Here is a 23,968-nt window from a genome sequence, read left to right on the forward strand (position 1 = left end):
TCTTAGGAAATGCATAGAGCTCATAGTAGTGGAAAATCTTTTGATTTTTATTTTAATAAACAATTTTAGAAGCTTTTTCTGAGTAAGTTCGTTAGTTCTCCTAACGGCACTCCAGATGTGTGTGTGTGTGTGAGAGAGAGAGTAAATATCTAGAAATCACATACAGTATAAAATCACATACAGTATAAAGTATTAAAAAAAAAAGTATAATATAAAATGTACTAAAATATAATAATATAATACAAAACTATGCTAAAATATAATAATATAATATAAAACTATAAAAATATATATAATCTAAAACTATACTAAAATATAATAATATAATATAAAAGTATAAAGTACAGTATAAAAGGTACATTTTACATCAAAATTTGAAAGCATAAAATCAAATTATCAATAACAATTACATTTATAATTAACACTTTAATCATTACACTGTTCTCCAGTATTTGTTTGTTTGTTTATTTGTTTTTTAAATGATTGTACTAAATGAATTTCTTGTCAATGAAATACCTAGTGTGGAAAGCAGACTTTTATTATTTAAATCTTTCATGCTTGGCAGGCGAAAAAAAAAACCCGGAAGTAGCCGTTGCTTCCTGCACACCCGAGTAAGCCCCGCCCCTTTTGAGGTTAACAGGAAGCTAGCAACATTAATCGTCAACTCCGGAGCTAGGTGTAGGTCTCCCGTCCTGGTATGGGACAGATGTTATTTTAAGGGTTAAGCGAAATTACAGCGACATGTTGAACCCGAAAGGACAAAAAGTGTGTTCAGCAGTGAGGAAAGCTGGCTGTTTTCTCGCTGTCTTGCTTGTCATTGTTTTCGTTTTCTCTGTCAGCTCGGTTGCTCTTCCTGTCAGCGAGGCTCCTCAGAGCAGCAGCACAACAGAGGAACCGGAGACCTACAACACTTACTATAATTATGTGGAGCTCACGCGCCGTCTGCAGTCTCTGGCCCGGAGATATCCACACATCGCGCGTTTAAGCAGCATCGGACGCTCGCTTGAGGGCAGGGAGTTATGGGTGATGAGGATCACCAAGGAGCCTTTAACCGACATGCCGGGCAAACCCAAATTCAAATACGTGGGCAACATGCACGGGGACGAGACGATCTCACGCCAGGTGTTGGTTTATCTGATCGAGTATCTGCTGAGGAGCTACGGAGACAATCAGCGGGTCACGGAGCTCATCAACAGCACGGATATTTTTATCATGCCGAGCTTGAACCCAGACGGCTTTGAGAAGTCGGTGGAGGGAGACTGTGGTGGCCAAGCAGGCGGCAGAAACAACGCCAAAGACCTCGACCTTAACAGGAACTTTCCCGACCAGTTCACTCAGATACACGTGGATGAAGCTGATATCCCTGAAAACACAGCCATGATGAAGTGGATCGTTGACAACAAGTAAGCAGCCTCACCCAGCTGTTGTCTTCAGCATGCCTCCTGAGCAAATAAAGTGTTTATGGGTTTCTGTTTTTATATGTATAGGGTGTAGGAAAATCACAAAACTAACATGTTTTACAGAAACTGTTTGTCTGTTTAACTAATTTTATATAGCAGTTTTTGCACATTTGACAAGAATTCAGTTCCTAATGTTCCTACCACTTATCTGAAGTAAGCACAGCATAAATTACCAATCATTACTGTTCACTTGCAAATGTTTTCCAACTTCCTGTATAGGTGTACTACACAGGGTATAAAATGATGACATGTACACTGCACAGTGTCCGCAGTGAGCCATACTACATTTAGCCAATGTGTGTACTGAATATACCAAACTTGTTTGAGTTTTCCAAAGTCTGAGTCTAGTGCACTTTGTTTGAGTAAAACCCAGATTCTCAAACAGGTTCCCAAACTGTAAAGTCTGAGACAAGTCCAGATTCCCAAACTGTAAAGTCTGAGACAAGTCCGGATTCCCAAACTGTAAAGTCTGAGACAAGTCCAGATTCTCAGACTGTAAAGTCTGAGACAAGTCCAGATTCTCAGACTGTAAAGTCTGAGACAAGTCCAGATTCTCAGACTGTAAAGTCTGAGACAAGTCCAGATTCCCAAATTGCAGAGTCTGAGTCAAGTCCAGATTCCCAGACCAAAGCTCCATATTATCCCATCTTGCAACATTAACTAACCTATGTCAGTGACCTAACTTGTGTTAGGGTGTAAAACCAGATTTCTATTTTTTTTTATAGAAAACATTTTAATAATTTTATACATTAACTGACATTTTAGTTACTTAAGTCAATTTTAGTTACTTAAGTCTGGGTCTAAGTGTGAGTCATTGGCTTTGTAGTCTGTGTCAAGTTGCAAGTCAGACGTCCCCGTCAAGTTGTCAAAACCTCAAGGTGCAAGTCAGATGTTTCTTGGGTATACTGACCCCCCACTGACAGGCCGTTTTAAAAGTCTGTTACCTTTGTTTCAGGTTTGTCTTGTCTGGAAATTTGCACGGTGGTACCGTAGTGGCCAGTTACCCGTTTGATGACTCAGCCGGGCACGCCCCCACTGGCATCTACAGCAGCTCACCCGACGACGCTCTCTTCCGCTACCTAGCACTAGTTTATGCCAAAAATCACCCGATCATGAAGACAGGGAAGCCCAACTGTGATGGAGAACTTGACGAGACATTCAAGGATGGCATCACTAATGGTGCCCTTTGGTACGATGTTCCAGGTAACTGCTGTCATTTACCTCACCAGTCAGCTTGTTTAAAATAATCTAATTGGGTCTAACAACATATCTTGAAGTTTTTATTTTTCCTCAAAAGTAAAGCCCTCAGGTATGGTCAGCCCATCTCCTTACTCTCACTCCCAAACGAGTGATTTTTATGTGTGATGGGAAACAGCAGAAAATAACAAAAACTCTGGTTTTGACCAAAATTGATTTCTGCCAGTAATGTCATCTGTGTTTTAAGAAAACCTAAATACATTTTACCAAAACAACATGTAAATATTTTATTTAGGCTTCTCTCTAACCTTGCCTTGGTGTTTATTATGTAGTGTAAGGAGCCAGTTGAACAAATGCAGCAGAAATGCAGTCAGTCTCACTAAAGATGTCTAAAACCTTGCTAGTTAAAATTGTTTTTCTCACAATTTGATCAAATCTTTTGCATAGTTACATTCCACAAAGAAACAGACATAAATGTAATCAGTAGAGTTTGTAATCAGCTACCTGTATGACACTCCTGCGCCATTACATCATCAAAACAGAGAAGAGCACTTACACGTTCTGTAAAGACGACAGCAGGTTTAAAATGTTTAAATGACCTGATAAAAATGTATCATCTACAAGCATAAGAAGAAAATAACAAGAAAATATTAGATTACAAATGTAGAGGTAGGTGTGGCAGTTTTCACTGGAACCGAAATGAAATCTTTTAATGCGATTTTCTTCATTTTGACTTTTGGAGGTGACCACATTTTTAAAAAAAAAACTTTATTTCTGAGTGAGATACATGCAAAACTACATAAATGCCCAACATTCACCATATGAAAGGTTTTTCAGAAGCACTAAACTTAAGCTAATTGATAGTCTGGTTTTAATTTTTGTGATGAATTTCTGGTGAATTGTTCTGTTAATCCTGCTACATTCCTTTCTTTTGATTGTAAAATGTTTTCTTTGTCTTCTTCTTGTAAATGTTTGGCACAATCTTTTCCACATTCTTCTTCCGTACTTCCTTCCAAGGCTAGCAGAATAACTTTGAAAGAACTAGGGCAGATAAAGACATTGCCAAGAGCTACTGTATATGGCACAGCAGGCAAATCTGTTCATTATAGAAGCATTGAGCAGTCTGGCCCTTAAGTCCTTTAAATTAGCAGCTCTACCATAAAATAATGCACTGTATATCTGTTTAGGAGAAATAATTCCAGTCCTTTCTTCTCAGTCATAGGCAAAAGCACACTATTGACCATGCTTTTTTTTTTGTTTTTTTTTAAAAACCATCTTTGCTCTTAGCACTTCATAAGACAATGTCTGTTTATGCATAATGTATTATTAGCTGTACCAGGAACCAGAACCTGTGAGAGGACCTAACGTGTAGCTGGTAATCCAAAACCCAGTATTTCTGGCATAGTTGTAGCATCCTGCTGTGCTCTGATACCTTTCTTTATAAGCCATTGTAACATCAGTGTAAAACCAGCATACTCAAGCCATCATATCACTCTCAGCACAGCAACCTGAGCTGCATTGTGTCCTGAAATCTGAGCCAATGGCCACCTTTTGCACCTGAATAGAGATTTCTTTGAATACAAAATTTCTTTGGCACCAGGATGTTGTTCGTTTGGAGCTGATGGGGCGTAGAAATGATTCCAGGTGTGCAGTCTAAAACCTGGAACAACATGTACAGATCTGTTTGGCATGGCACTTGGTCAAACTAAGATGCAGACCACTTACTGAACTTCACGTGACACAGCACGGTTATGATGCTGTATGCTATGAGGCATATTAATAGCCAGATTTTCAATAAAGGAAGGAATTTCAATAAAGGAAGCTCATAAGACTGCGCCATGTTAACAATACATCAGCTTTATGGCTTAGTCAAAATCATTTGTGCATATTGTGCATGCAGACCAGGCTATGTTTTTCCAGTCTTCAGCTGTCCAGTTTTGGTGAGCCTGTGTCCGCTGCAGCCTCAGCTTTCTGTTCTTGGCTGACAGAAGTGGAACCCAATGTGGTTTTCTGCTGTTGTAGTGCATCCACCTCAAGGTTTGACATGTCGTGCATTCTGAGATGCTTTTCTGCTCACCACAACTGTACAGAGTGGTTATCTGAGTTAATGTAGCCTTTCTGTCAGCGCAAACCAGTCTGGCCATTCACTGTTGAAATCTCTCATCAACAAGGCGTTTCCATTCGCATTAATGCCGCTCACTGGATGTTTTTCCTTTGTGTAAATTCTACAGACTGTTGTGCGTGAAAATTCCAGGAGATCAGCAGTTATAGAAATACTCAAACCAGCTCGTCTGGTACCAACAATCATGCCACACTCAGAATCACTGAGATCACACTTTTTCCCCATTCTGATGGTTGGTGTGATCATTACTAAGAGCTGCAGGCCTGTATCTACATGATTTTATGCGTTGCACTGCTGCAACACAATAGGCTGATTCGATAATTGCATGAATGAGTAGGTGTACAGGTGTTCCTAATAAAGTGATTTGTGTGTATATATTCATAGTCTTTTCAAAGTACATATTGAATAGTCAGAGTCTTTTATTTGCCCTTTGCACAGTTGATACATAGAAAACTGCACATTGAAGTTCTTGTGGTAGCTCCACTAACAAATACTGGACATATATTAACGTATCTACTAAACAAAATAAACATGTGCTTTAATAGACAGATCATTGTTATCATTTGCAATTCTGTACTTGTTGATATTCAGATTGTTTTTTCTGCTGTTCAGTCCTTACTTTCACATTTGCTGGCTGAACAGGCTTATTTGGGAGGCATCCACTTCAAGAACTGGTTGTAAAGAATGTTGTATGCAAAGACCATATAGCACATATAGTACAATGACCTGGGAGTAGAGAATCAGCCTCAGTTCCTTAGTGGTGAGAATGACTTTAATTACACTGCTAAGTGTTCCGCACACATTTCCTGTGAGTCTTCACAAGCCATAGACATACCAAACATGGAAATGACATAATGTGCTCCTGCAGTCTAAGCTGAACTTAGACTGATTTGATTGCACGAGTGTAAGACGTTGTTCATGAAATCCACATTTTCAAGCTGTAACACAAAGCATTATTTGCATCCTTGTCAACAAGGATCCTATGTGATGATGTAAAGCAAACATCAGGTGACTTGAGATGTGTGTTCTGAGCTTTGCATATTGACATATAAATGTTTGATCTGCTTGAGAGAACATTGAGAAACAGAGCTGTGTATAACACACCAATTAAACTCATTCACATTTTATTTTCATGTGTGCAAGCCCATCCAGCTGACACTGACCTTTCTTAGCATTGTGCATTGTTCTAAAAACTGTGACTATTAAAGCATGAGTTTTCCATCTGGAAAATGTAATGTCATTTTAGCTTATAATTAACTGGTTTAAGCTCTAAGACTACCGAAAGGAGTTAATAATAGTCAGGTCAGTTAATGTTGCTGCTTGTATCACTGACCTTAAACTGAATGTGCAGGAGATCATAAAGCAGAACTATCCCTAACCCTTTGTGGCTTATTCACAACAACGTTAACACATTAACACTGTGCCTTTATATCATATACTATCAAACTCTCTCAAAAAATGTCTAAAACAGGATAGTTAAAGTAGCAGACAAGGGTGTGGTCTAGACCTCGGTTTTTATGTCCCTTTGTGACTGATTAATCCAGAGATATTGCTGGGTGTGTGTTTTATTAGGTAATAGAAGAACAGTGCGTTCAACCGTCTTATCCCATGTTCTAAACGTCCGCTTGAGATATGCAAAGTAGGTCTGAGAGCGGATTCAGTTTACAGGGTCAGCTGAGAGGAACGTGGAAAGACCAGGAAGTGGTAGAGTCATATGTGTAAGCGTGTTTTTTATGGGCTCATTGTTTGCTTGCAGGGTTGATATAATCCACTGGTCAAGTGCACTGGACTGAAACACTGATTTCGAGTGTAGAAGACACTGAATATAATATATCAGTGTACTGTATTGAGGACATTCAATTCATCCACACGTCTATAAATTTGTAGCTCTTGTACATATAACCTTAGGTACATTATGCTTACTTCGCTCCATCCGTCCCTCCATTTTTCCATACCGCTTATCCTACACAGGGTCACGGGTGAGCCTGGAGCCTATCCCAGGGTACTCGGGGCATCCTATTCTAGGGAACTCCATCCAATCGCACACACACTCACACATTACAGACAAGTTGGGAATGCCAGTCAGCCTACAGTGCATGTCTTTGGACTGGGGGAGCACTGGGAGAACATGCAAACTCCGCGCACACCGGGCAGAGGCGGGATTCAAACGCCTAACCCCATAGGCATGAGGCAAACATGCTAACCACTAAGTATATAGTACCTTTTGTATATCAGTTTGTATATCGAACCCACTGTGAAAGCTCAGAGTTTACCACATTGTTATTTGGCATGTGATGACTTGTAAACCCACGTGTCAGATGGATTAAAGCTGCATAACGGACATCACCTTTTGTTCTGTACCAGTTCTACATTATTTTTTTTAGCTCATGAGCTTTTTGTTCGTCTTTCTCAGCTCCCGGTGTCCTTGCACATTTTTAGGCCAGGATGAGTGATGTTTAATTTGTGGTCAGTTATTCTGTTAGGCATCACTTTTTCAACCAAAATAAAGGCAGAGACTATTTTTTTCTGCATGTTTTCTGTTCTTGTAGGCCATCTTTAAGTAACACTTTACATTAAGGTTTCTTTAACTGACATCAGTTAACATGTTGATTGACATGAACCAACCATGAACTTCAGCATTAATAAACAACAAGTTAACAAGTATTAACGAAGTAACTAACACTTTTGTTCATTGATTTTTTTTTTTTTTAAATAATAAACAAAATATGTGAAGTAAGCAGTGTCCATACCATTAAGGAATTTACATAAAGGCCACAATGGTCAATGTTGGTTAACTGACAGTTTTTCCGGTTGTTAAAAAAATCAGAACTGAGGCTGAAAAGCAAGTTGCATTATTTACATCTGAAGACCAGTCAGTGCATGTGTATTTCATTAACATTTAGTCAGAATTCAATGAAAGCTTGCTTGCTTCATAACTGTAACATTAAGGAATAATGTTGCTCAACTGCTCAGTTGTATAAAAATGACATGAAAAAATGTAAGTCACTCTGGATAAGGGTGTCTGCCAAATGCAGTAAAATGTAATGATGCGGGCTGACATGAACAGGCCTGAAGTTGATTATCTACCGATAAGTGTTTTATTCCTCTTATACCACGGCATTTTGTTAGTGCTAACCATTTTATTTATTTAAAATGGTTATTATTTATTTAAAACAGTCTCTCTGTTTTAAAAATCAGAAAACTGCAGCTTTATCTGAAAAATCTGAAATCTTGCAACTTTTTTACTCTGAGTGTTACAAAGCACTGACGCTGGAAACTCCTTCCAAAAACTTTAAATAAACATCTCCTTACAGAAAGCTTCACCATATCGACTATTAGACAGGGTTTTAAATCTCTTTGGAGTGTCTGTCATACAAGTCCCTGTGAAAGTTGTTACTACAGAAATGCTAACGTATCAGAGCAAGCATGTCAATGTATATATATATATATATATATATATATATATATATATATATATATATATATATATATATATATATATATATATATATATATATATACACACACATGATTTGTTTTTCAGCCAGCACGACTGTCAGAGCTGCTGTAACAGAAAATAAATCAACACCTTCCGACCAATCAGAATAAAGAATCCAACCGTGGTTAAGAGTTTATTAATGCTGAAGTTCATGGTTTGTTAATGAAAACTAATTCAGTAAATAATGTTAGTTAAGGGAACCTTTTCTAATAAACATCACAACCACAAATATGCTTTAGAGATTTCTGAGACAATGGCTGTTATTGTGATAATGTCAAACCTATTCTGCACATTCTGGAGTCTAGACATAGATCTGCATCTTTGGTTGTCTTATATATTTCAGTTGTCGGACTGAAACTGTAGATTCTTGTAACTTATACTTGCAGGGCTAGTGAGAGGGAAGAGTGAAGAATTTCCCAACTCTTTGTTTGTAAGGAGTTGGGTTTCTTGTGTGTGTTTAACGAGGTTTCAACTCCCATTGCCAAGGTAGCTCCTCACCCGAGGCATCTCATTTGAGAGAGGATTACTCACTGAACACTTGGTGGCTGAGTGCCATTGCATAATCTCACTGTTTACTGAATGTGAGACGTGATCAATGCCTGCTCTTGTAGTACTTTGTGCCATGACGTCAGTCTTGAAATCATTTGAAAGTGGGTTAGGTGGGCATGCATTTGAGCATCTTTTTTTCCACAGACAACTCTCATTACTGCGTGTGGTGACATCAGTCTTATACATTTATCTATTGTATTTCTTCACAGGAGGAATGCAGGACTACAATTATTTAAAAGGGAACTGCTTGGAAATCACCATGGAGCTGAGTTGCTGCAAGTATCCTCTCGCTTCAGTGTTAGCAACAGAGTGGGAGAACAACCGAGAGTCTCTGCTGGCTTACATGGAGCAGGTGCAGTCATTCAAGCGTTGAGTTATAGCCTGCATTTCAGTAACAAGCATGCATCTGCATACGTGTGTAATATTGACTTATCTTGATCTTATTTCAGGTTCACATTGGTGTGCGAGGTTTTGTCCGAGAAGCCAGAACTGGCGCTCCTCTTTCTGATGCAGTTATCTTGGTGGCAGGCATTAACCACAACATAACCACTGGTCACTTTGGTGACTATTACAGACTGCTGCTGCCGGGAACCTACAATATCACAGCTGTAGCCTCTGGGTAAGCCTCTGACCAATCATGATGAAGCATAAGACTGTCACAAGACTAGATATGCTTTCATTCACGTTCCATTTTTGCTGTTCACTGATCATGGTGTGTAGTATTTACTCAATAAAGCAGCAATGTTGGGGGATTTAAATGCAGTCTTTCAAAAGTTATTTCATGATTTCTTCAAGGTTAACTTGTTTATTCTGCTTAATGTTCATGGGCGATTATGGCTTTATGTATTAAGGCTGGCAAAGTTGTACTCAAATATTTAAAACTCTAACATTCTACAAGTCAAACTACTTTGATAAGTCAAAAAGTAAAAAAGTTAGAAATTTGCATCTTGTTTAAGATCACAGGTTCTGCTTCTACCCAAATGGTTCTTACTAGGAAAATGGCTTTATTTTAACATATTTGTTTTAATTCTATATCTATTTTCAAAGTAAATACAAAAGTGTATTGAGTATAGAATAAATGCCATGATGGTATGTTACCATACAGAATGAATATAGGACAGTGAAAAGAAAGATATTTAAGATTTGCCCTTATTGTGTTTTTCATGAGCTTGAGTATATTAAAAACTTGATCATGAAGGCAGATGTTCAATATATTTAGCTAGATTTCTTAAGATCCATGCCAAATACATTAATTTGGGTAAATACATAAAACCAGATCATATGAAAAGTTTCTTATGAATTATGGAATGCAAATGCATAGTGTAGATCTAGTGCTAATGTTTATTCTGTCTGTGTCAATATAAGTAATTCAAATATGAATGCAATTTTTAAAGGAATATGACAGCCCTAACACGTATCTGTGTAAATACTTCCCTTAAAATGTATGTGTTTCCATATTTGTCATACACTGTATACACACTGTTTGGAAAAATGTTTCAGTGTTTGCTTTCCTTGTGTGATTTAGGTATGTGCCAATGACTGTGACTGGTGTGCAAGTACCTGAAGGCAAAGCTAGAGAACTCAACTTCACACTAGCACCCCCAAGTAATGAGAGTGTGAGCCACACAACCACTTTGTCTACTACACCTTCTACCCCCCCTATAACCAATAGCAGCAACAGTCATACCAGCTCCAGCATGCCTAGTGACAATACAGTGGTTACAGATGTGTCTTCAACCAGCTCTGCGCCAGCGCCACAGCCGCAGCAACCTCAGGAGTTCCGCCATCACCACAACAGCGACATGGAGCTCTTCCTGCAGAGATTCAGCACTAAGTATCCCTCAATCACACGTCTCTACTCCATCGGCAAGTCCGTTCAGGGCCGTTTGCTTTGGGTCATGGAGATCTCTGATAACCCGGGCAACCACGAGCAAGGTGCTGTTTCTTTACTTCTCACTAAATAATGTTAAATATGAATGCTTTCTCATAACCTGTGTGTCAGCCAAGTGTAAGGTCTACATTGTATACTGAAATGATTCAATGCTTCCTTTAGGTGAACCAGAGTTTAAATATATTGCTAACATGCACGGCAATGAGGTGGTGGGACGCGAGCTGCTTCTAAACCTGATCGAGTACCTGTGCCGTAACTATGGCAGCGACCCTGAGGTCACGCAGCTTGTCAACAACACCCGCATCCACATCATGCCCTCCATGAACCCAGATGGCTATGAAATTGCACAAGAGGGTAAGTTTAAAACTCACCTTTTAACCTGAAAAAAAAAGGTAACCTTATATGATTTTAATGGGACTGTAATCTGATGCTTAGCATTCTCTGTTTTCTTCTTATGCATTACAAAACCTTACTTATATGACTTGCTCCCTACATAAATTTGAGCATAATTCAATATAATAAAAAATGTGTGATCTTTCACAGGAGATGTCATTGGCTACCAGGGGCGTAATAACAGCAACAACTACGACCTAAACCGCAATTTTCCTGACCAGTTCCAAACCATTACTGATCCCAGACAGCCAGAGACCATAGCAGTGATGAACTGGGCTAAAAGCTACCCATTTGTGCTGTCGGCTAACCTGCACGGAGGTAGATATCAATTTATCAAGTTCCCGGATAGGTGAACTACGATATGGCAATAAGTACACATGTACATTCCTGTGTTTGTTTCTTTTTAGGCTCTCTGGTGGTAAATTACCCTTATGACGATAATCCAGAGGGCTTCAGCAGATATAGCGGGTCTCCAGACGATGCCACTTTTAAAATGGTCGCCCTTGCTTACTCACGGGTGAGTGGGATCTATTCTTGTAGATCTTGTTCCCCATTTCCAAGTAGACTCATTAATCTATTAACTCATTATCTGGATGAACTTGGCACAAAAGTCTTTTCTTGTGTTTTAGGAAAATCCACTCATGTATAAAGGGCACCCTTGTAAAGATGTGAAAGAATACCCAGACGAATACTTTAAGGATGGTATTACTAATGGAGCTGCTTGGTACAATGTGCCTGGTAAGTGGCAGAATACAGAGACGTAATAAAGAAAGGTTTAAGGAAGTAAGTAGCTTCAGAACTATCCTGAACCAGAACCACACAGTTCCTGAACGAGTTTCAAGTTAAGGGATTGTATACATTATAATCCATTATATACATTCATGGGCTATTTTTAATAGGAACACTTGTACCTGTTTGGAAAATGACTTCACTGTAGTTTTATAAGTGCATTTTCATTGCAGGAGTCTTTTCAGGAATCTGGGAATTTTTTTCAGGATTTTTTTTTTTTCCCCCACCAGGATTTCAGATTTCCACCTAAGGCACCAGGGCTGATTTTAAGGTTTTCAAAGTTTTGACATGTTATTAGTACTGAGATGCTTTTCTTCTCACCACGGTTGTAAAGAGTTACTGTAGCCTTCCTGTCAGCTTTAACCAGTCTGGTCATTCTCCTCTGTCCTCTCTCCTTTCTGCTCGTAGAACCACCTCTTGCTTTTGTTTTTCACACCATTCTATTTAAACTCTAGAAACCATTGTGTGTGAAAATCCCAGAAGATCAGCAGTTTCTGAAATGCTCAAACCAGCCTGTCTGGCACCAACAGCCATGCCACAGCCAAAGTCACTGAAATCACATTTTTTCCTCATTCTGATGTATGGAACATTAACTGAAGCTCTTGACCTGTATCTGCATGATTTTATGCAGATACAGGTCAAGCACATATATGTGCACTGTTGCCACACGATTGGCTGATTGGCTAATTACATGAATGAGCAGGGGTACATGTGTTCCTATTAAAGTGGCCAGTGGATGTACAATAACAAGTGATAAAAATGTCACCATCCTGCAAATTTACAGCAGGGTGAAACTGAAGTTTTATTCTTTATTGCCTTTGTTTTGTTGCACAGAAGCACTTTGCTGAAAGCACCATGTCTCTAGGAGCCTCTATAAATAAGACTCCTGTATAAATAAGTTTGTTTTACCACTTGTGAAAAAAAGTGTTACAGAAAGTTTTGTGTTGTTGAAATAAAATGAACTTTAGTAATTGCATTTTAGCTAAACACACCTTTTAGTTGTTAATTACTCTTACTGTACAGTATGTATTTGAATGAACAGCAATGCTCATTACGGAAATAATTTCAGGTGTGCAGGAAAGTACCTACTGTACTAAAATGATTTCTCAAATGACTGCCCAGGAGCTAAAAATAGCCTTGATTCCTTCCATGAAATTCTGGAAAGTTCCTAGAATTGTGAAAAAGTTTTCTGGATTCGTGAAAAAACTCTTGCAGTGAAAATGCACCAATGCATTTTTTCTTCCAAAGAAAATTGCTAAAACAATAAACTTTAATTATTTTATTAAAGTGCAGCCTGTTTTCCATCATCAGAATATTGTCATGGACATCATGGACAAATTTCATCAATGTAAACATACAAGGCACATATTTAGAATGAAACACATGCGTAGATGCATGTAGCCTAAAATGGAAGCCAGGTTTCTTCAGCGGTAATAATGAGTTAATGCTTCCTTTGGATGTACTTAGCCTGTGTGAGTGAAGTTGTGTTTTGTGTGTCTCTGGTAGGTGGTATGCAGGACTGGAACTATCTTAACACTAACTGCTTTGAGGTGACTATAGAGCTGGGCTGTGTGAAGTATCCTCCAGCGCAGGAGCTGCCACAGTATTGGGAGCACAACCGGAGATCTCTGCTGCAGTTTATTCACCAGGTTCATCCCTCTTTATCTGTCTGTTTCTCTCATTGTTTCCACACCTCTGTCATTCTTTCTCTCTCGTACTCTTTTCTACTTGTATTCAGCACACATACATCGTCTTTCTTGTATTTATATTCGTGATCTGTAGGTCCACAGAGGAGTGAAGGGGATGGTGACTGACAGTAAGGATGGGACTGGTATCCCCAATGCCACCATCACTGTAGGAGGCATTGACCACCCCATCACCACCAACAGAGCTGGAGATTACTGGCGTCTGCTTGTACCTGGAACATACCACCTAACTGCCTCTGCTCAAGGGTAAGCTGCCTGACTGCACTTGGTAGATTTTTTTAAATAGATTTATACCGCAGTGCATTTGAATCTGATTGGTCAGAAGGTGTTGATTAATTTTCTATAACAGCAGCTCTGGCAATAGTGCCAACTGTAAGGCAAATCAAAGGTATACGTTAATGCACTCACTCTAATAGGACTTGTATAGCGGATGCTCCATAATAATCTCAACCTCATAGTAAAGAGGCTTTTTTAATTTATTTTTTATTTAGCAAAGAAAAATGTTGATATGCTGAGGTGTAAGAAGGTTATTTATCATTTATGGAAGGAGGCTCGAGTGTCAGTGCTTAGTAACAGTCAGTGTGTAGTCAGTAAGGACTTTGTGCTGCTTTCCAGGTTTTTCTGGAACATGACAAGCTGCATTTTTTTTTTTTTTAAATCTTAATAAATTAATGAGGAAGGAAAAAGAGAGACTGTTTGTAGCTGTTATACTATAACTAATAACAGGAACTAACTTCTCTCGTGGATGTTACACTACATAAAATGTAACTATAAATGGTTAAAAGTATGATGTGCAATTAATTATCATTAATAAAATAAAAATTGTTGGCAAATTGCTGTGGTATAAGAGGAATAAAACACATTGGGAAATGCTGTTATTGGAAAATAATCAACTTCAGGGTTGTAACAGTGACTCCGCTCTGCATCGTGCCACGTGATGACACCTTTCGTTGATTATTTTCCTATAACAGCATACTCCGCTGTGTTTTATTATTTATATGTGATATGTTAGCCTTCCTTATCTTTTAAATTGAGAATAAACATTTTATAGAAACATTTCAACATATAAACATAACGGATACAGCTGTTTTTCTGTTGTCCTGTATAAAAACTGCTCAGGCACTCTTTCTCTTTGGTCATGAGTATGGAGATATTATTTCCTGCTTCCTCTGTACTTAAAACTCCTGTTGTATTTATTATTCAGCTCTCATGTTTAGACCTGGTGATAAATACTCTGCCAATCATATTGTACATAGAAAAGTAGACTTTTGTGTGTACGAAGATTACTCAGATGGTACCTTTAAGTTTATTTGTAAATGCTTTCTTGTTACATTGTACTGCCTATTAATTTGTGTTCAGTGTACCTCCACAATGCTTCTCACTTCTTGAATAAACTTAAATGGACCATAATATTTCCCCTTTTCAATCCATTTTCCTGCGATGAAAATGGATAACATGAAATAATTTGATTGTGAATTTAAACCTCTCTTATTCTATTCACAATCTGTCCAGCTACAAGTCTGTTGTCACGTACGCCACTGTGCCTGATGGTGATGCAGAGATTGTGGATTTTAAGCTAACTCGCATACGGAGTGACACGAGCAGCCCTGCTGTCCACCCGGACTCCAGTGAGGAGGAGTTCCAGAGCTTCATCAAGCAGCTCTCAGTGGGACCTGGACTGGACCAGCTCATCCAGAACACGGCCACCACCAGCAGCTTCCGCTATCGTGGCTACAAGGAGATGTCCGAGTTCCTGCGAAGCCTCAACCTCAACTTCCCTAAGATCACTTCTCTACGCAGGTACTTGTCTCTTACATTGAATCATAACAGCTGACTATCAAAAAACTATAAAAAGTATCAAAACACTATAGCCTCTAGCTTTTAACTATATACTCAATAATCATAAGGGACATCCTTTTTCCGGCCAGTCTTAGTTTACAAAAGTCAGAGGATCCAACTTGTGGAGACAAGCCAGTACTGAAGTCTATCCTGTTTGTCAAAAAAAAAAAAAAAAAAACACATCCTCTGCCAACTCACTCCTTTAGGAGGATGAATATTATGTCTGTAATGCAGCTGGTGAATAATATTTGAGCTTCTCTGTCTCAGCTAAGATCACAGTGTACTTAAAAATAAGAACACATGACCTGAGGGAAGATTCTGAATATGTAGAAAGAAATGCAAACAGCATATTTACAGCTGTTGCAAATTATGCTAAGATGACATATTTTGCAAGTCAGTTGCAAAATTGCTTGCTGTTAAAGACGTGATTGAGCAATTGGAGCAGCTGTTGCCAGTGGTGAGTGTGTGTTCCTGTTTATATGCTCAGATTTGACGGGTTTGTAATCTCTGGAACATGTCAATGTGTGCCAAGTGTAGAAGGAGGCCAAATGACTCCGCAGTCTGGTTTCATGCTGCAACCAAAATGATCTGCCATGATTAGACAAAAGCATTCAGGGAGATATTGGACTAAAGGAGACAATAGTGGAACCTAAAACTAAATAAGACTGCAAGGCTAAGGCATAATTGCACATCCCTGTAATCTTCCAGTCTGATTACAGGCCACGCTTTCCAACAGTGTTTTAGTTTCTTTTTTACAAGCGCAGATTCAGAGCAGTGACCTTGTTTTATTCTGTCTAGCCTTGGTCAGAGTGTGGAGTTCAGAACCATCTGGGCCCTGGAGATCTCCAACACCCCTGAGGTGCCAGAGCCATCCAAGCCCAAGATCCGATTTGTGGCTGGCATCCATGGCAATGCTCCAGTGGGCACGGAGCTGCTGCTGGAGTTTGCTGCTTATCTGTGTATCAACTATGGCAAGAATGCCGCTATTACCAGGGTGAGACTGTCTCATCTGGGCTTTTCAGTGCTTAAAAAGTATAACTTGTTTGTCTCAATCCTTTTGGTCAACATTAGTAGAGAAACTCCACTAAGGCAGTTGACTTCACACAATACAATTATACAATTCTTTTCTCCTACATTTATAACATTTTTATTGTACAGTATAACATTGTGGTCTAATCACATTGACCACTTTTTAAATATGTAACTTTTTCTTTCTTGCCCCTTAGTTAATCAACGAGACAAGAATCGTTATCCTTCCTTCCATTAACCCAGATGGTCGTGAGCTCGCTAAAGAAAGAGAGTGCGCCTCCACTGTGGGTATGAACAATGCAAATGGCAAAGACCTCGACACTGATTTCTTTGGTAAGCGTTTGTGAAAATTTCACACATTTTTATTTCAAGCAAACAACCAGCAAGACCAGCCTTTACAGCTAACACACCAAAACCTACTCCTATCTGGGTGGCACTGTGGCGCAAGCCTAAGTTCTTTTTACTGTCTGTGTGGACATGCATGTGGGTTTCCTCTGGGTTCTCCAGTTTCCTCCCACCTCCCAAATACGTGTCGGTTGGATTGGCTATGCTAAATTGCCCCTAGGTGTGAATAAGTATGTGAATGTGTTTGTGTATGGTACCCTGTGATGGACTGGTGTCTTATCTAGCCTGTATTCTTGCTGCATGGCCAGTGTTCCTGGGATAGACTCAGGATCCATTGTGGCCCAAACCAGGATGCAGCAGTGTGAAGACTTCTAGCTGGCTGCACACTGCAGAGTTCACAATTCTCAGCTATGGTTCTTTAAAGAACATCTGTGTTTACATTTTAGAATTTATTAAGATCCCTAGATTAAGCACATGTCGTGAATAGTATGCAGATTGTAATGTGGATTTGGTGTTTTATAGGTAATGCATCCCAGCGCTCCACAGAAGCACAGCCTGAGACTCGTGCTGTGATGGAGCTGATACAGGAGAAGGGCTTCACTCTGTCAGTGGCTCTGGACGGAGGCTCTGTACTGGTGACCTACCCCTATGACAAACCAGTTCAACCAGGTCTCCTTTCTCTTTTCTAGGATCTGGGAATACAGTTGCTTTCAGTGGTGGCAGCTGATGGACAATTTTGGCAAGGTTTTAATTTTTGCTGTTTATTTCCAGTTGAAAATGAGAGTACCCTGAGGTATTTGGCTACTGCGTATGCCAACAACCATCCCACAATGCATTTAGGAGACGCTGGATGCCCAAGCAATGGCCAGGGTATGTGAACTGCTTTATACTGCTTCTTATACTGTAAATAAATGTAGATTAAATTGGTATTGTGTTTATAATACTTTTCACAGTCATGAAATCTCTTTTTGTAGTATCAAGTTCATTTTAATTATGGAACACAAAGTGATGAGCAGCTTTCATATAGTTGAGAACTTACTCTAAAAATGTTCTGTATTTAAATATATAAGCAAACTCTCTTTCAATGACTCATTTTATTTCAGTGGGAAACATCCCTGATGGAGTGTTGCGGGCAGCGGAGAAACACAGTCACATGGGCAGCATGAAGGTAAATTATACTGCAGCCATTTCAGAAATTATAGACCTTCTGTAATTTACTTCCAGAATTAATACACTTAATCAGTCCTATTTAAATTGGTAAACAGGGTACAAGATAACAATATATAATACAGTGGATGTCATAAGAGGATTAAAACCCATATATAAATAAAACAGAAAATTCCCCACTGCCATAGAATAAGGTATTGACACAGAATAATGTTAAAAACAAATGCCAGTTTTGGGCTCCTCTTCTTCTCTAGTTCTGTGGTTGTCAAAGTGTGGTCTGCAGACCTCTAGGTGGGTGTGATGAATAGCCAGGAGGTCTGCAATTTCATTTTAATTTAACATCATCATCAACAGAGCAACATTTTTTTAACAATGTAAGGAGGTTGGCTGCTAAAATCTTGAGACTTCATGCAAGTCAGACTGGGAGGGTGGGACACGGTCTATGATACATTTCCTGCTACAGCCAGGAAACCACTTATCAGTGTTTCCTGATTGGATGTGATGTTCCTGAATGTTGTAACCACAACCAAAACAAGCTCAGTGTGATACACACCACACCTCTGACTCATGCAACTTTGCCCAGTCACTCAGTTTGTTGATAGTCAACACCGAGGCAAGGCTGAAGGTAATGTTCATGGGTCAGTCATATCCAAGAAGAGTTGCAAAAAACGTGTCCTTACTGAAAAAGTCCTTGCTCATAAAGAATTTGTAAAATGTCACTTGGCAGACTCCCCAGTGAAGTGGTGGAAATTCATCTGACCATTCCTGAAATATAGAGTGTATTTCTGTTCAGCTTGTTTCCTTTTAACTTCCTTGTGATGCCTAACTGTTAACTGATTGCGTTACAGGACTTCAGTGTGGAATTTGGTCATTGTCCTGAGATTACAGTATACACCAGCTGTTGCCTGTTCCCCCCAGCTGATCAGCTGCCCACCCTTTGGGCTGAGAACAGGAAGTCGTTGCTCAGCATGCTGGTAGAGGTCAGTTAGTTTTTTCCTTCTGTCCATAATCCACTGCTGTCTCTAAATATCATACATGGCTCCTACTTACATTCTTACATACTGCCTGCCCTCTATATGAAGAAATGGCCGGATTGTAAAATATGTCGTTCTTTGTTAAGACTGTAAGCCTTTTTGGCTTAAACTGTCTCTTCAATTTCATTCTTTTCTTGTAGGTGCACAAAGGAGTTCGCGGAATCGCAAAGGACAAGAGTGGCAAGCCCGTCGTGGGAGCGATGATCGTGCTGAACGGTGGTGTGCGAGTATTCACCAGTGAGGGAGGATACTTCCACGCCTTGCTGGCTCCAGGATCACACAGCATTGAAGCAGTAGCAGAGGGATATCAACAGCAGCGGCAGAAGGTTTGAGAATTCTCATGAATACTAGGAATGCACTGATCCAAATATAGAGTATCAGTATCACTCTGATATTCGCCTGAAACTCTGAATGAGGATTAGGATAGACCTAGTTTCTTTTCCTTTCCACTGAGAATGTATGGGATGTTGATTGACAAAACACAGACCTTGCATGTGAAACGGAACATGTGATTCATCATGACTGTTCTGCGTCAACTCAGCAAAGATGTTGTTGTGTTGTAATGTCAGTGTCAGATTAGTATTGAGCAAGGATGAGCAAAATGCCTGTCTGTTTTCACATTAAAACAAATGCCTTTGTTGTGTGTGTGTGTGTGTGTGTGTGTGTGTGTGTGTGTGTGTGTGTGTGTGTGTGTGTGTTTAGCAGTAGGTCTAGCTTAGCAGTAGGTCTACAGGCTGAAATGTAGCTCATGTGCTGTTTAGATTATGGGCATACACTGCAAAACAAAGCATGGATATTGTTTTTGTCGTGTTTATGGACATGTGCGGCACACAGCAGAAGTAGAAATAGAAAAATGCGTCCCGTATGTGTGTCAGATGCTCATGCTGCATTTTGTGTATCATGTTGGATACCTGGGCATAAATTATGCTTCCACTTCTAATGGAGATAGTGAATTACTGCGCGATTACATCTGGACCTGCAGCTTGTGGGCTGTAGTTTATCCATGCATCGTACACACAAAATTCTGAGCACACACAAAAAATTTTGTATCTAAATGTATATGATTTTTATAATTAGTCAATCACTGTTATCCTTTTGCCTCCTCCAGGTGATTGTCTCATCATATGAGGCAGCAAGTTCCATCGTTATTGAGTTTGATATGGACAACCGCATCTTCGGTTTACCGCGAGAGTTAGTGGTGGCATCTGCAGGTAAGAAGCAATCTGGATAGCAGGGAACGCTAAGTTGAATGGCTCTAAATGATGAGGGAAAATTGATAAGGGCATATTAAAACATACTGGAAGACAGGAAGACATTTGTTCGTGGGGTTTAACATTCAAACAGGTCTTTCGCTGTTTGAATGTTGCATCAAGCTGCATCTGGAACTGCAGCTGTCATCTCATATGCTGGAATGATGTGTGTTTTCTTCTTCAGCTGCAGCTATGACGGCTCTGGCCATCACCGCCTGCATCATCTGGTGCGTGTGCTCAGCCAAGTCCAACAGACAGAAGGACGGCTTTCACCGTCTGCGCCAGCACCGGGACGACTATGAAGACGAGATCCGGCTCACGTCCATGGGCTCCAAGAAGTCCCTGCTGAGCCACGAGTTCCAGGACGAGAGTGAAAGCGATGAAGATACTCTGTACGCCAACAAACTCTGATATTTAACTCTCCTACAATGTTCACATCCTACTTTGCCACCCTACTGGAGTGTCTGAGAGAGACAGAAGACCAAAGTTTAACTGGTCTCTGTCCAAACCTGCAGGGGGTGCTCAACTCACAGGCCCGTCTGCACAGACTGCCATGAAATCCATCCCAGGATGCACTTTACTGGCCTAGTGAGATGGTTGACTGTTTCACATGTTAATGTATGCAACCTTACAATCCGCTCTCAACCAATATGCTATTTATTTGAGGCTAAATTATGCTTGTTTATAGTGTGGAAATATTCTGCACAACTCTTACATTCAGTACATCACTAACTCAGTTGCCCACATGAACAAAAACTCAGCAGGATTACTAAACACAGTGCCTTGTTTGATTAGCCTGAGCCATTGCTGCCTGTTGGCTATCGCTGGGGTGTGAAGATCAGTGTAATGTGTGTAAGATAAGTTCTCTTCTTGGAAGCACTCAGTATGTGGGCTGTAATCAGGAGTCTAATTATTATTACTTTTTTGATTCACATTGTCCCACACAGTATGTGACAAAGTATGTACATGAATCATCTTAGAGTAGAAGTGCTGCTTATGATTTCTAATACTGAGATCAATTATGGGTGAATGTGAGCCTCAATCAAAACCCCAGTGCTGAGATTCTTTAGAAAAAAATACTTTTTTTTTTTTTTTTTAAACATTTCATTGGCTATACTTTTATAGTGCTTTTCTACTGGACAGTGCAGTATTCTGTATGATGCTACATTTTGTCATGGTTTTCATTTCAAAGTTAGCTGTACTGTAACTGCATACTTACCCTTCTTTTCAGAGAAGTAAGTGAATCCAGCAGACATGTGGGTGAAGTTTAAAGTCATCCAGACCAGTGTTTGGTCAAACAAAATTGTCACTCGAGTCAGAAAACCTGCTAAGATTCAGGTGGCAGTAATAGTTTACTGTTGTTTATTTTATTCATACACCCGTGGTAACGATGTCTTGTAGCATGGTATTTAGTGCACTATTTGTACGGAATAAAATATGACAGGGCTCACTTCCTGAAGTATTTATTCCTCTTATACCAGCCACCAGTTTGCCAAAAATTTCTTACTTTATTAGTGAATGACGTGTTGTGCATTTTAACTGTTTATTGTTCCATTTAATATTGTGGAACATCCACTACACAAGTTATAAAAACTGTTCCTGTTATCATTTCTTTATAGCAGCTATAAACAGTTGTTCTTTCACCAGCCTCTCTTTTTTCCTCTCTCTTGAAGTTAGGACAAAACAAAACACAGCTTGTTGTGTTACAGCAAAACTGGAAAGTGCAAACTTCTTTATCCTGAAGATTTTCCTGTGGTGGAGTCTCCTTCCATAAATGTTAAATCTTTCAGAAAGCTTCACTACATTTTTATCCATATTTACATATTTTTATCAGTGGCTTAATGGTTAGCACAGTTGCCTCAGACCTCTGGAGTTGGTGGTTCGAATCTCGCCTCCGTCCTGTGTGTATGGAGTTTGCATGCTCTCCCTGTACTTTGGGGGGTTTCCTCCGGTTTCCTCCCCTAATCCAAAGACGTGTGTTGTAGGCTGATTGGCATTTCCAGATTGTCCGTAGTGTGTGAATGGTTGTGTGCAGGGTGTCCTCCACTTTGTGACCCGAGTCTACTGGGATAGGCTCCAGGTTACCTGCAACCCTCTGTAGGATAAGCGGTACAGAGATGGATGGATTATGTAGATTGTCTGCCATACAAGTCTTTCTGTTTCCGCTAAGATTAAAGTATTGTGTCCGTTGGCTCCCTTAATTCACGCAGTCTAACAAATTGCTGTCTTCTGCCCAATACGAGCCCAATGAGGTAACCAAATCCACTTTTTTCTCATGACAAAGAGAATCAGTTTGTAAATTCTGAAGAGTGTAACACTCTAAGCCCGATCCCACAACCTCCAGAGAAGTTCTCCTACTTTACCGTGTACTGTTATGTGAATTACTAACCACACTGTCCAGTGGAAAAACACTATTAAATAGCCAAGTTTCCTGAGTCCCTTGTCAGTTTGTTGAATGTAGTTTCATGCTGTAGTGTAATATTCAATCACAGTGGTGTGAATATTTGGCTTGCCGAGTAATTTTTTTCCCCAAGTAGAATGTAGAATGTGTTGGATATGTGTACAGAGATACACTCATTAATAAACGAAACGTCATCTGAAGGGTTTATCAAGCCACAGCCAAGTAGTGTGTTGATAACCTTTTAGTTCTCAGATAATCCAGATGTTTTGAGAATAAACGAGGATATAAACATTTTCACATTTCCAACAGTGACTTAAATTAGCTTGCTCTCAAAAGCTGTTTGTTCTGATTTGTCCTAATTTCAGATATTTTTCACAGTAAATCACTTGTTCAGTCTGCGTTTTTACCGGTGCTTGTGTGTAAATTGAATATTTGAAATCACTCAGATTACACATTGTTTAAATTTACACCATGACTGAGTAACATGGTTTTCATCAAACCAAATGGTCACTTAGAAGTTTTTATCCACCTGAAAGTGGCTTTGCACTGTCACTTACTGCCAGTTAACATTCAGTGATTATAAAATGCCATTACAATTCCATGTTTCTACTGACTGCAGATCTGAATAAATACAAAGCACATGCAAAACAATGGATATTAGCCATGTATCTCAGTGTTCAAGTGTTTAAGTAATCAGGGTAACCTTCTTCCTTGAACTGCCTCCATTCTTGTAATTTATATAGTATAGTGATTATTAGGAAATATCAAAGGGTGAACCTAAGAAAGATGTAGATTGCTTTTAGTTAAAATTGACAAAAAAATTTATTTTGTCATTTGGTGTTTCCACTGCTTTTGTCAATCTTCTGCACTGTTCATGAATTATTGAATTGAATGTGTATTGAACATATCAAACCAGCTGAGCTGATTGTGTGCTGATGAATACAGACACATGCTTCATCATGCATATTTTCTCATCAAACTCATTTGAGGCTCATTTCCTGTTGCTTTAGCACACTAAACTTTAAAAACATCCTGTGTGTCACATTTTTATTTGCTATTCATTAACAATAAAGTCTAAATTGATGGCTTGATTCTGATGCTTGAGTGTAAATGACTTGGTGTATTTGAACAAACATGTATAGCTTTTGGATGTATTGGTCGTTCAGTTGTATATTTTTTCCTTTTGATACAAAAGTGATTGTAGATAATTGATGTCACTTGTGTGTAAATGATGTGCGATTTAAATGAGCAATGACACATGATGGTGCAGAGTTAAACCTGTCTTTATATCTGGTGT

General features: G+C 39.3%; 1 protein-coding gene across 1 annotated transcript; it reads left to right on the forward strand.

Moving 5' to 3' along the window:
• The first annotated feature begins 632 nt into the window (after positions 1 to 632).
• On the forward strand, positions 633 to 23,762 carry cpda (carboxypeptidase D, a). Its single transcript, XM_026924222.3, has 21 exons — positions 633 to 1,403; positions 2,416 to 2,663; positions 9,037 to 9,179; positions 9,277 to 9,446; positions 10,353 to 10,762; positions 10,881 to 11,072; positions 11,262 to 11,429; positions 11,519 to 11,628; positions 11,741 to 11,849; positions 13,407 to 13,549; positions 13,683 to 13,852; positions 15,119 to 15,406; positions 16,244 to 16,439; positions 16,672 to 16,807; positions 17,342 to 17,488; positions 17,591 to 17,689; positions 17,923 to 17,987; positions 18,835 to 18,966; positions 19,161 to 19,346; positions 20,129 to 20,231; positions 20,455 to 23,762. Exons 1-21 carry the CDS (start codon positions 742 to 744, stop codon positions 20,679 to 20,681), a joined length of 4,104 nt encoding a protein of 1,367 aa, XP_026780023.3. The 5' UTR covers positions 633 to 741; the 3' UTR covers positions 20,682 to 23,762.
• Positions 23,763 to 23,968: the final 206 nt, after the last annotated feature.

Source organism: Pangasianodon hypophthalmus, chromosome 14 (assembly GCF_027358585.1).
Source record: "Pangasianodon hypophthalmus isolate fPanHyp1 chromosome 14, fPanHyp1.pri, whole genome shotgun sequence".
NCBI lineage: Eukaryota > Metazoa > Chordata > Actinopteri > Siluriformes > Pangasiidae > Pangasianodon > Pangasianodon hypophthalmus.

Bases quoted from the DNA above. Each gene is read 5' to 3' on its own strand.
- cpda (XM_026924222.3), top strand. From the start codon at position 742: ATGTTGAACCCGAAAGGACAAAAAGTGTGTTCAGCAGTGAGGAAAGCT. The intron at 10,763-10,880 runs GTGCTGTTTCTT...TGCTTCCTTTAG, and splicing joins CCCGGGCAACCACGAGCAAG to GTGAACCAGAGTTTAAATAT. The intron at 11,073-11,261 runs GTAAGTTTAAAA...GATCTTTCACAG, and splicing joins CTATGAAATTGCACAAGAGG to GAGATGTCATTGGCTACCAG.